The sequence below is a fragment of the Galeopterus variegatus genome, unplaced genomic scaffold, assembly GCF_000696425.1.
Source record: "Galeopterus variegatus unplaced genomic scaffold, G_variegatus-3.0.2 Scaffold478, whole genome shotgun sequence".
In the NCBI taxonomy this organism is placed as follows: Eukaryota; Metazoa; Chordata; class Mammalia; order Dermoptera; family Cynocephalidae; genus Galeopterus; species Galeopterus variegatus.
Genome location: NW_007726589.1, coordinates 92433 through 104222, shown reverse-complemented (window position 1 = coordinate 104222; position 11790 = coordinate 92433). Strand labels below are relative to the sequence as shown.

Sequence of the window (11790 nt, the reverse complement as noted above, 5' to 3'; positions counted from 1 at the left end):
TGAGAGGCAGGACTGGAGTAAGACATGAGTCCATCTCCCCCACCTCTGGCCACCACCTCTGGTCAGGCGGAGCCTAATTGGGCTTAGAGGAGGAAGGGTGCCTTCATGTTCTTCCAGGTGAACGTGGAGGAAAGGTTCCCATTTACCAGCTAGAAGCAGTGCAGGTGACAGTATTGGTGAGTGAGAAATGGGGAACAATATCACTGGGGGTTCACGTTCCCAGTGAAACTTGCTGGCTTCCCCTCTGACTATGCCCAAGGCAGATGGAATGGGAGGCCTGGTTTTAGGGGCTGTTGATAGCCCAGAGCCCAAATCAAATGTGAGTCACATGGTCACCAGGAAGCATCCAGCACTCTTAAGAGAACATTTTCTAAACAACATTCAAGTACCTGGACGAGAACACCAACGAATCCATAATCATTTATTGTAAATAACTCATAGCTTACACATTATTAATGGCAAAATAACACTGTTAAACACCTACTGGATGAAGAACTTCATTATGACAACTTCCAATTGTTGTCATTTCTTTTTGTAAAATTTAAATTTTAAATTTTAAATCCTACATCTTTCGTGAAAAATATCTATCTTCAAAGTACCCCAATACCAACACTATAAGAACTTTCTTTTGGTCTAACATCTAACACAAAGGGCATGCTGTCCCATTAATTGAACATGCTCTTTACAAGCAACTTAACACACAAAAATTTTTTAAATTCAGAAGCTACATAATCATCACTTTATATTTTGCTGCAGAATCAATGAAGGCCGCATGCAGGTGAAACATTAGCAGACATGGAGTTCTAGAAAAATGTCGGTTATTAAGATCTGATGGCCTGGTGTGGAAAATTAATATGCTTATTTAGGAGGAGTAGCTAAAGTACATGCATCAGTGGCTGGGACCAATTACAATATAAATTAGGTATCTAAACATTTAAATGAGAGCTTAATTTGAGCTTAATTTGGTGTCTGGCATGTCTGAGTTATACCACCTTTAAAATAACAATAGCGAAGAGAGCAAAATCAAACATCTAAAGAGGCACTGATTTATGGAGTGGGCTGGGTGTATGGCTGGGGAAACTAAACTAGCTGGGCATTGAACAAAGCTCTCTTGAAGCAAAGACAGTGGAGCATTAACAAGCTGTAAATAGGACAAAAAAATACAAGAGCCATTTTCTATATTCTCATTTTTTTAAGTTTTCAATTCTCTTACTTAAACAAACAAAAAACCCCACACACAATGATTACAAAACAGAAACATTCTTTAGTTATGACATTGACCCCTTTTTTGTCTTCTAACCTGCCTCTCTGCTCCTTCAGATAGTGTGTTTAAAAGCAATACTAGGTTGGTTAATTGGTAGAAAATAAAACAAATGGTCTCCTGAATCACCCTGAAAGAATATTAAATTCCTTCACCCCATCAGGGATAACATCATGTACAAGCACATGACAATGTAGATTTGACATATTGTAGGTTCAGCAATTAAATCACACATCCACACTCTAATGGTAAATCACAGTAATATTGGCTTAAAAATTTTTTTCATTGATAGTTACATTTCGACACTATTATGAGACAAACAAAAATTCCCAAACCACATAGATTCCTCCCAACCTTCTACCCCTTCCCATGATCTAAAGAACAGGAGAACTATAGTAACAAAAGCCATGAACTCAGGTGTCAAGGGCGGATGCGCTGGTTGGCTGCTCCAGGTTCAGGAGCTGCCGTCTCCAGTCTTGGCTTTCCGGGCCTCGATCATTGGCTTGGTTGCCCGTTTGCGATCAGTGGCCAGCCCCAGCCAGCACATGAGGTCAATGAACCAGGTGGTTGGGTTGAAATTTAAGCCAAATTCACTTGCAGAGTAGTCAAAGGGAAAGGTGTGATGGTAATTGTGGAAGCCTTCACCTGGAAGACAAAGTGGGCAATGAAGTAACTCAATCACCACCTCTGCACAGATGTTTTTTAATCACCCAATTTTTGAGGGTCTACCATGTGCAAGACATTGTGTCAGGCTCTGTGAGGAGCAAAAGACCCAGTTCCTGACCTCAGGAAGCATTTACTTAGTTGGCCAAACAAACTAAATACGAACAGAAAAAATAACAGTAAAGTTATCAGCATAATTTCACAAGATTATTTTTCCTGTGTGAGTTGTAGACATGATACCATGACATCAGAGCTGTAATTCTGAAGCTAAATGCTAAATGGCTGATAACAGATTATCATTTTAATGTATGTTCATAAAAAGAAAATAGTCTCTGTGGGCTGGAGTGATTAAAAGAAGACTCCTTAGGATCCCTGGGGTTTTATTAAATGAATGACTAACGAAGTCATCTAGAAACATTGCTGAGTGACAGAGACTGTTTCTACTTTGCAGCAGGAACTTCACTCCTGGGTTTGATCTCTGCGCTCAAGGCTCAGCTTGTCAAGAAGCCTGAGTTGTTTCTATGAAGGTGCAGCTAATCTTTATTGATCACTTACTGTGTGCCAGGCACAGTGCTAAGTTCTTTAACAGGTTTTAACTCCTATAATCCTCACACCTCTGAGGTAGCTGCTATGATTTTCCCCATTTTAAGTTGAGGACATAAATGCACAGAGGGAAAAGTAATTTGCCTGAGACCACGTGGCTAGCAATGAAGCAACATCACAGAAGGCTGATTTCACGCTTAGCACTGCTACAAACACTATGAACTAACTCATCTAATCCTCCCATGGCCCTAGGAGGAGGTAAGTGCTTCTATTACCTCCATTTTACAGATAAAGACATGAAATGCAGAGGAGCAGATAACTTGCCCAGAAAGCAGAGGAACCAGGACTCAACCAAATTCACTGGTCTCTAAAGGCCTCACTCTTGACCATTTTGTGGCTGCATGAGATGCCAAGTTTGGTTTCCTCCCATCCCTCTGCTTGAAGGCCTTTTTTTCCTAGGGTCTGCCAAATGATTAGACAGCTGAGGCTTGACTGATGAGGGCAATTTGAGAGAAAAGTCAACTTCTGCTTCTCCTTTAGGAAAATTTCTATAGTAAAAACACTAATTATTGATCACCCACAGTGTGCCATGGGCTGTACCAAGCAGCTTACATATTCCTATAAAGTAGGCATTGCTATTCCCATTTCACAGATGAGAAAACTGTAAATGAGAGAGATCATTTGACTTGTCCAAGAGCTGGGACTCTAAGACCAAAGCTCAAGTTCACTCTATTGCCTCTCTTTGCAGATTCCACAAAACCACTGAGCTGAGAAAAATCCAGGCCGCCATTCTCCCCATTGGCCCTTGACACCCCTACTTACCAATGGCGCCCAGAGTGACAAGTGGGTTCTGCCGGGGGCTGATGTGCTTGTCGTAGGGACGGTTTCCATACATGTGGGCGGCGCTGTTGACCAGCCAGGTGATGTTGAGTGAGATGGTGTAGCGGAGGATGGAGGCCAGGAAGTAAGAATTCCACACACTCTCTCCCCAGACATACCAGGGCACCAGCGTGGGGACCACAAAGCACATGAGCACCACAGAGACCTTGTAGTACCTACAAGCAGGATATCATGTCATCATTATGCACCTATTGATGACGTGGGAACATGCTGAGCAGGTTACAGGAAAAATCAGAAAAATGCCCAAGGAGGGGACTGTGCCTGTCATCTCCTTCAACTTGTTCTGTATAAAGGAGAACCCTGCTGTGTGTCACTCTGTGAGGGGGTCACAAACCCCTGTACTTACAAGGGCTAGGCAAGTGTCACAAATTTGAGAACTAGGACACACAGAATGCTCCAGGAAGTGGTAGTACACTATTTCAATTTAAGATAATCAACACTGTGCTGGCCAAACCCATGCATATTAGAGCTACATTTCTCCTACAAGCCACCAATTTGAGACAGCTCCTAGAAAAAAAATTTTTTTTAAAATTTTTTTGGAGGGGGGTGCTGGCCGGTACGGGGATCTGAACCCTTCACCTTGGTGTTATCAACACTATGCTCTAACCAACTGAGTTAACAAGCCAGCCCCAAGAACACCTAGGGACTTTTTTTTTTTTTTGTCAGCTGGCCAATATGAGAATCTGAATGCATGACCTTGGTGTTATAAGGCTGCGCTCTAACCAGCTGAGCTAACCAGCCAGCCTGGGATTTCTTTCATTAATCAACCTGATATTCAGGTTTTCTTGAATAATTTCAAGAAATATTCAGTATTTCTTGAGTAATTTTAGGTTCACGACTCTGTACCAACTCAGCTCAGTAAACAGGTAGATGAACCCCACCAAAAAAACGTTCTCTTCATCAGAGATTATATTCCAAGACAGCATAAAAAATAAGTGTAGAAACAGGCATGGCCACATAAGAAGTAATCATAAAAACCAAACCACTGATAGTTTGATTTCTGGACCTTTGTATCCAGCAAGCGTTTACTGAGCACCTACTATGTGCCAGGCCCTGAGTATTACTGATACAAGAGCTGAGTGCTGGTGGTACAAATTAGACGTAGTCCCTGCCCCAGGCTTCAGCCAAGTGGAACCACTGTTTACCACCCTCCTGCCAAGCAGGGCTGCTTCAGTGCAGGGACAGAGGAGGGCTGTGATCGAAAGTGTGCATAGCTATTTCCTCCCAGCCTCCCACTGGCTAACCACACTTCTGGAAGGCCTCCATGAAGATGCATATGTATCACCTGGGAGGTGGCAGTGTGTGAGGGCATGCAATCTGGTAGGGGCAGGACTTTGACTGGAGTCCAGATCTGATTATGGACATCGAACATACCTCTTTTTATTCTTTCATTCTTCTCCTGTGCACAGTTAGATGGTCCCCCCAAAAGCAGGGCACAAGGCAAGGGCTTGTGTGGGGGTAGTTTGCTTTGGGAAGTGAGCTCAATTAACAGAGATTGGGGCAAATGGGAAGAGTGAAACAAGGGGGAAAGCCAAGCCCGTGTGCATTATTGGGCCGGCCAGGGCTGTGGGCAACTGAACTTAGATCTCAATGGGACAGAATATACCTCAGAACTATCGTCTCAGGGAATGAAAGAATATTTTTCCATTAGCTCCAATGGCCCCTTGGTCAAGGGATGCCGCATGGGATACTGGCTGCCTCACACTTCCAGATTTGCCTGGCTCAGGACAGCTGAGTGGGTTCCACAGGCATCTCAGGTGGAGGCGGCAAAGCAGCCCAGGGCAGGAAGTAAGAAATACACTGTACTGCCGAGCCAGGTGCTGGTGGGTTACATGCTGCAGTGACGGCCAGAGTGAAGAGCTGGGCTGGGAATAAGAGCCAGGAGAAGTACCCCACACAGGTAGTAATTACAACACCTCACAGGGCTGTCGTGAGGACCAAATACTAATAGCTGATGCATGCTACGTGCTGACTATATGCCAGGACTGTTCTGAGACCTTTACATTTGCTTCTAACAAAAACTCCCTGAGGAAGGGACCATTATCACCCCCATTGTACAGATGGGGGAATTGAGTAACCCAAAGTCCCAGGACAAATAAGGGTAGGATCAAAATTCAGGGCCGGCCCGGTGGCGCACTGGATAGTGCGCCGCTTGGGAAGCGCATCGGCGCTCCCGTCCGAGGGTTCGGATCCCACATACGGACCGGCTCCCGCTCACTGGCTGAGCGAGGCGCGGGAGCAACACCGAGGCTTGTGATCCCGTTGCCGGTCCCCGGTCCGGTACGGGGGCAACACTGAGGGTTGCGATCCGTTGCCGGACACGGAAAAAAGACAAAAAGACAAAAAAAAAAAAAAAAAAAAAATTCAGACCCAGGCAGAATCACTTGAGTGACCATCATGCTCGCAAATCATCATGCCTTGCAAATGAAATCGTGTATGTAAGTGTGCTTTATAGATTGCTGGCTGTACCTAAGTGTTAGTTCCCATAATGATAGTTATTTTTATTGGGCAACATATTAAGCCATCAGCACCTATTTTCCAGTCACTGGGATACAGGATGGCTGCATTTTAGTGGAAAGGGGGTGCCTAGGAGGTCAGATGAGTGGGCTGTAGTTGGAGGCAAAGACAACAGACAAAAGGGCCTCATGGTCTTGGAGTGGGCTCCCTGGAGTCCCATGCAGAAGGCTTTTAGAGAGTGTTCTCAAGACATACCTATAAGGAAGGGAAGAAGGCAGCATTGGGCGGAGGGAGAAGCTCACCCACAATGAGTTTCAGCAGATCCCAGGGGGTTCTCTGGGCTGGAAGACCTTAAGAGTTGTTCCAAATTGAAAGGTATCACTGCATTGTCCAGCATTGGCCTCAAGGGGCCCCTGGATGGGTGAACCCTTGGGTGAGGCAGGTCCCTGTAGGCGAGGACAATTCCCAGAAAAGATGCGGGGGGGCGGGGGGCAAGAGCAGCAGCTGGAGAGAGCCCTTGGGTGGAGCTCACAGGCCCTGCACTGGCCAAGGGCCCTGGGGTCTGGGGGAGTGTGTGAAGAGGCAGAGGCTCTGACGAGAAAGTGGAAGAGGTGGCCAGAGCCAGGGGCCACTACTGCCACCTCTTGTCTGCACCTCTGAGGAGGAAGGAAAGCAACTGGACATTGCCAACAGGGGGCACTTGGCAACTCAGGTGGCTACTTCCCCTCCTCCACTCTCTGGGTTACAACCCAGGCCTTTCAAAGGAGCTTCTCCTAGTCCTGTTCTGAGCCATGGTCTTGACCCCTCAGTTTGCTCCTGAAAAGAAAAGGAAGAAAGAAGACATATGTCGAGGGTTTGCTCTGTGCTGGGCACTGGGCACATATCTCCCTTAATCCTTGCAGCAGACTCAGTAGATGTGCCCAAGCAATGAAGGCGCCGAGGCTTAGAGAGGGGCTGTGGCTTCCCCAGGCAGAGGCCGAGGCCCTGCAGAGGCTCCCTGCTCTGCCTGACCCTGTGCAATCGACTTTCTCTGGTTTCACTCAGGCCCTGTCTGCCTCCTCCCTCTGAACTGTTTAAGGAGCCACCTGCCTGCCTCCCAAGAGCGCCGAGAAAAAGCACTGGGGCTTCACCAACTAACACAACCTCTATCCAGTCAGATTTCCTCTTCCTCAAAGAAGACGCTCTCTAAAAAAAGTCACTGTCCTCATTCCGACACAGCCACGGCAGATCTAATTATAGGGTTGTTCTCCGTTCTTCCTGGTAATTGGATAGGATTCCTCTTTGTGTTTGCAGTAGAATGAATGGAAGAGGAGGGAAATTTTAGGGGGCACAGTGAGTCTGGGTGGGATTTTTAGTGAGATGGGTCCTGATGCTGAAAACTATCTGAAAACTCTCCCTGACCATTTCAAAGACTCTGCAAATCCTTCCTGCATATCCCAGGGACTGCTCCTTCCTCCCACGCACCATTAGCCTCGAACATCTGGTCTCCATTTAATTACAGTCACTGGCCGTGGTGCCTCAGAACAAGCGCTGAGATGGCCGCCCCACTTCCTTGTCTAATAACACTCAAATGTGACACTCTTGCCAAGGGTCCGTGGAGCACTCCATGCAGCCCTCCAGCACCCAATCCTTCCACATTGAAAAGATTTCCTTTCTTCAGCTGTCGGTAAGGAGGAGGGCTGGAGAGGGGTGGTTGACAGTTGCCCTGTCTTCACTAAATGGGTTTTTTAATGCTGTAAAGCATCACAGAACATTTAACCACTCAACTTAGCCACTTCCTAGCTGTGTGACCTTGAGTGCATTATTTAATTGCACTGAGCCTCAGGTTTCTCTTCTGTAAAATGCTGTACTAACAAATTTATTGACTGACTACTATGTGCCAGGTTCTGTCCTAGCACTGAGGAAAGTGAACAAAATATAAAAATCCCTGCCCTTGTGGAGCAAGGGTATTCTGGTAGAGATCTATATGTCTGGTGTATTCTAGTAGCAAAGTCAGCAAATGAACAATATAAATAAAATATAGAGCGTATTAGTGGTAAATACTGAGAAAAAAATAAAGCAGAGAAGGAGAATATGGTATATTAAGGGCAGGTACTGAAATTTAAAAATAGGGCATCTAGGGAAGGCCTCACTGACACTATGGTTTTTGAGTAAAGACTTGAAGGAAGTGAGAAGCTGGCCTGTGGCCAAATGGGGCCAAGGAAACCACAAGTACAAAAGCCCTGAGAACATTCAGGGAAGAGCAGAGTGTGGGGGCTGGAGCAGATGAACAAGAAGCAGAGCTGTAGGAGATAAGGTGGGAATAAGGAGCCAGGTCTAGAGGGTCTCAGGCTGCTGCAATGATCCAGGTAAGAGAAGATGGTGGCCTGAACCAGGATGGGAGTCGGGGATGGTGAGAAATGGGCACATTCTGCCTATACTTCAAAAGTAGAGTGACAGGACTTATTAGACTCCATGCTGGAGATGCCATCAGCTGATAAGGAGAAGAATGGAGAAGGAGCATATGAAGAGCTCAGTCTCAGGCTCGGTAAGAGGGAGATGCCCCATCCACTCAAGCAGGGGTGTGGGTATACAGGTCTGGAGTTCGGAGGTGCTCTGGGGAGAGGCGGGGATGGGAATAGAAATTTGGAACACATCAGCCTACTAATGCATGTTGCTCACATACATTTTTGCGTTTGACTCCTTCAATAGTCCTGTTAGGTAGTTTTATAACCTCTCCTGCTTTGCAGAGGTTCACAGAGATCATGGACTCGCCACACCGGTTGTACAGAGCATAGGCAGGGTTCAAACTCAGTTCTTAAACTGTGACCGTCTGCTGCTTCCAAGAATAACCTGCTGCTCACTCATTCAACCAAGAACAGGTCACAGGGGAGATGTAAACTTACCCGGAGCTAAACTGGGTTGGAGAATCCAATGTAGCCCTTGCCCTATGAGTTGCATGTATTTGAGTAAAAATATTGTCACCTCAAGGTCAGAAGGAGACATGTACATGAGCTAACCTGAGCTTCCTCCTATTTCTCGACTGCACCACATCCCCCTGTCCCGTGTCTATGACACTCTTCCCCAGCCCTGGTGACTTAACTTTTCCAAGTATCAGCCTAACCATCACTTCCTCTTGGAGGACTTCCTTGGTCCCCTTGGACAAGGCGAGGTGCCCTGCACAGTATTCCTATGGCACATTGTCCTCATCCTCAGTATCCACACCTGCTGGCTTAATGGGCAGTCTCACCTGCTAGGTCAGTGCTCGAAACCCTGACTGTACATTAGAATCAACTGGGGAACAATTAAAAATAACTGATGTTGGGACTCACTGCAGACCAATCGAATCAGAATCTCTGGTCTGGGCGTTGCTATTTTTAAAGCCTCCCCATTGCAAACATCGACAATAGCCTCCCTCTGATGCGTCCCCATCCTTTCTTTCCTGCTAGAATGTCCAGATTTTGTTCAGATATCCAAATGTTCAAGTTTCAGCCATGTCCTTCAGGGAATGTACACCCTACCCAGGGCACAAATTCTTATTGGTTTCAGGCAACTGTGGTGATCTCATTCACTTTGCCAATAATTAATTTAGGAATGGGGCATGTGACATAATAGCAGCCAACAAGATATGAGGAAAAGGCTGGCCATAATTTTAAAAAACAAAAATAAGTGTTGGCAAGGATGTGGAGAAATTGGAACTCTCATGCAGTGCTTGTGGGAATGTAAAATGGTGCAGCCACTGCAAAATTTAGTGGTTTCTCAAAATGTCAAATATCAAGCCATCATATGACCCAGCAAATTCCACTCCTAGTGTCTATCCAAAAGAATGGAAAGCAGGGACTTGAGCAGATATTTTGTATACCCACCTTAACAGCAGCATTATTCCTAGTAGCCAAAAGGTAGAAACAATCCAAGTGACCATCAATAGATGAATAGACAAAATGTATGTACATATAATGGAATACTATTTAGCCATTAAGAAGAATGAAATTTTGATATATGCCACAGCATGGATGAACCTTGAAAACATTATGCTGAGTGAAATAAACCAGACGCAGAAGGACAAATAGTATATGATTCCACTTACATGAGGCACCTAGAATAGGCAAATTCATAGAGATAAAGGAGAACAGAAGTAACCACTACCTGTGGAGGGGTGAGAAAGCTATTGTTTAATCGGTAGAGAATTTTTATTGTGAATGATTTAAAAGTTTTGTGTATTATGCTGATGGTTATACAACACTGTGAATGTACTTAATGCCTCAGAATCGTACACTTATGAATGGTTGAAGTGATAAATACTGTTATGTATATTTTACCACAATAAAAAGATACAAAGAAATATTTTCCTTAACAATAGAAAGAGCACTCAAACAGGAATAGTTTCTCTTTTCCACAGTGACACCAGTCTTGCTACAGCCTTATGTGACTGTGACAGGAAAAAGCCTGAAAAACAAAGCTGACCCCTTTGGCTGTCGGAGCAGAAAGATGGAAAGGTCCTTGAATACACTGTTGAGTCACTAAACTAACCAATCCTGGAGTGGCTTTATCCCTGACATTTTACTCGGGGGGTGAAGTATTTTCTGTTGTCCAAGCCAGATGAATGAAGATTTTCTGTGCTGTAGCTAAAAGCATCCTAGTACACCGGGGTGGACACTGTGATGTGCCACCCAGATCCCCTCTCAGGACTAACACACTTGTCCTCCCAGTTGCTGGCAGCACTGCCTCCGGTAGAGAGAGCCGCCTCGCTCTGGGTCATGTCCCTTCCTAGGTTGGCTGATGCCTCCACTGAGACTGATCAAAGCCCGGCTTCTTCCCTTACCCATGCCCGCTTCCGTCCTTCTTCCAGAGGTGTTGATCCCAAGGACGTGCCCCAGCAGGCTTTCTACCATGTGATATCCATCTCAGAGCCAGTTTCTGGGGTAACTAGACCTGCGACATGGATCCACTGCTGGGCTGGCAGAGTCCGGCAGAAAGCCGGACTCTCCAGGGTTCAGCAGAGGGATTCCCACAGGCACACCTAACTATTTGTGGAATGACTAAATGAATGATACTTTGGTTAATAAATGATGAGTTCTCAGCTTCTCAGGAAAATAACTCTACAGTGACTTCAGTAGCAAAGAGCATGAGAAATAAGATGCCAAGGTTTCAAAAAAAACATAACCAAACCGTAAATGTGCAGCTTGCTTTTGGGTTCTGCAAGAGATGCTTATCTCTTGAATTGGTGCTAACATAGGATTGTGTACATAAAGCCAACAATGTGATTAAAGAGATTCTTGCTTATTCTTCCTTATAAGGCCCCAACCCCAAGCTAGCACTGGTTTCATTTTGAGGCTTCCTACCCCAGTTTATTTATTTTTAATTTTTTTTCTTTTTTATTGTAACATAGTTGATTGCACATATCTGTGGGTACTGAGTTGAATATCAATACCTATGTGCAATATGTGATGCTCAAATCAGAATAATTAGTATATTCAACAGTATACAATGTAATTGTTTTTCATGGCCCTTTACCAATTCCTCCCTTACCCCTCCCCCTTTCCCACCTCTGGCAACCTCAGTTCTGTTCTCTCCTTTTGAAAGTTCAACATATTTTTGTGATTGTTGTATCTTTCTTTTTTTTTTTTATTGGTTAATTTTTTAGCTCCCACTTATGAGTGAGGACATGTGGTATTTCTCTTTCTGTGTCTGGCTTATTTCACTTAACATGATTTTCCCCAAGTTCATCCACATTGCTGTGAATAGCAATGTTTCATTCATTTTTATGGCAGACTAGTATTCCATTGTGCATATATTACACATTATCTGTTTTGCAAAAAATTCTTTTTATTGTAACATACTAGATTGTACATATCTGTGGAGTACAGAGTTGAATATCAATACTCGTGAGCAATATATGATGCTCTAATCAGATTAATAGTTATATTCAATAATCTACACTGCCATTTTCCTTATCCAGTCATCTGACAATGGACATTTAGGTTGGT

At 44.8% G+C, this 11790-nt stretch overlaps 1 protein-coding gene across 1 annotated transcript in view; it reads right to left on the bottom strand.

The window, feature by feature from the left end:
- Window positions 1-395: 395 nt before the first annotated feature.
- SCD5 (stearoyl-CoA desaturase 5) overlaps window positions 396-11790 on the bottom strand; it is a gene marked incomplete at its 5' end in the record, with an annotated part of 61427 nt that continues 50032 nt past the window's right edge. The window contains 2 exons of the mRNA XM_008569219.1: window positions 396-1906; window positions 3290-3522. Of these exons, the coding sequence (XP_008567441.1) occupies window positions 1716-1906; window positions 3290-3522 (424 nt within the window). The remainder of the gene's footprint in view (window positions 1907-3289; window positions 3523-11790) is intronic.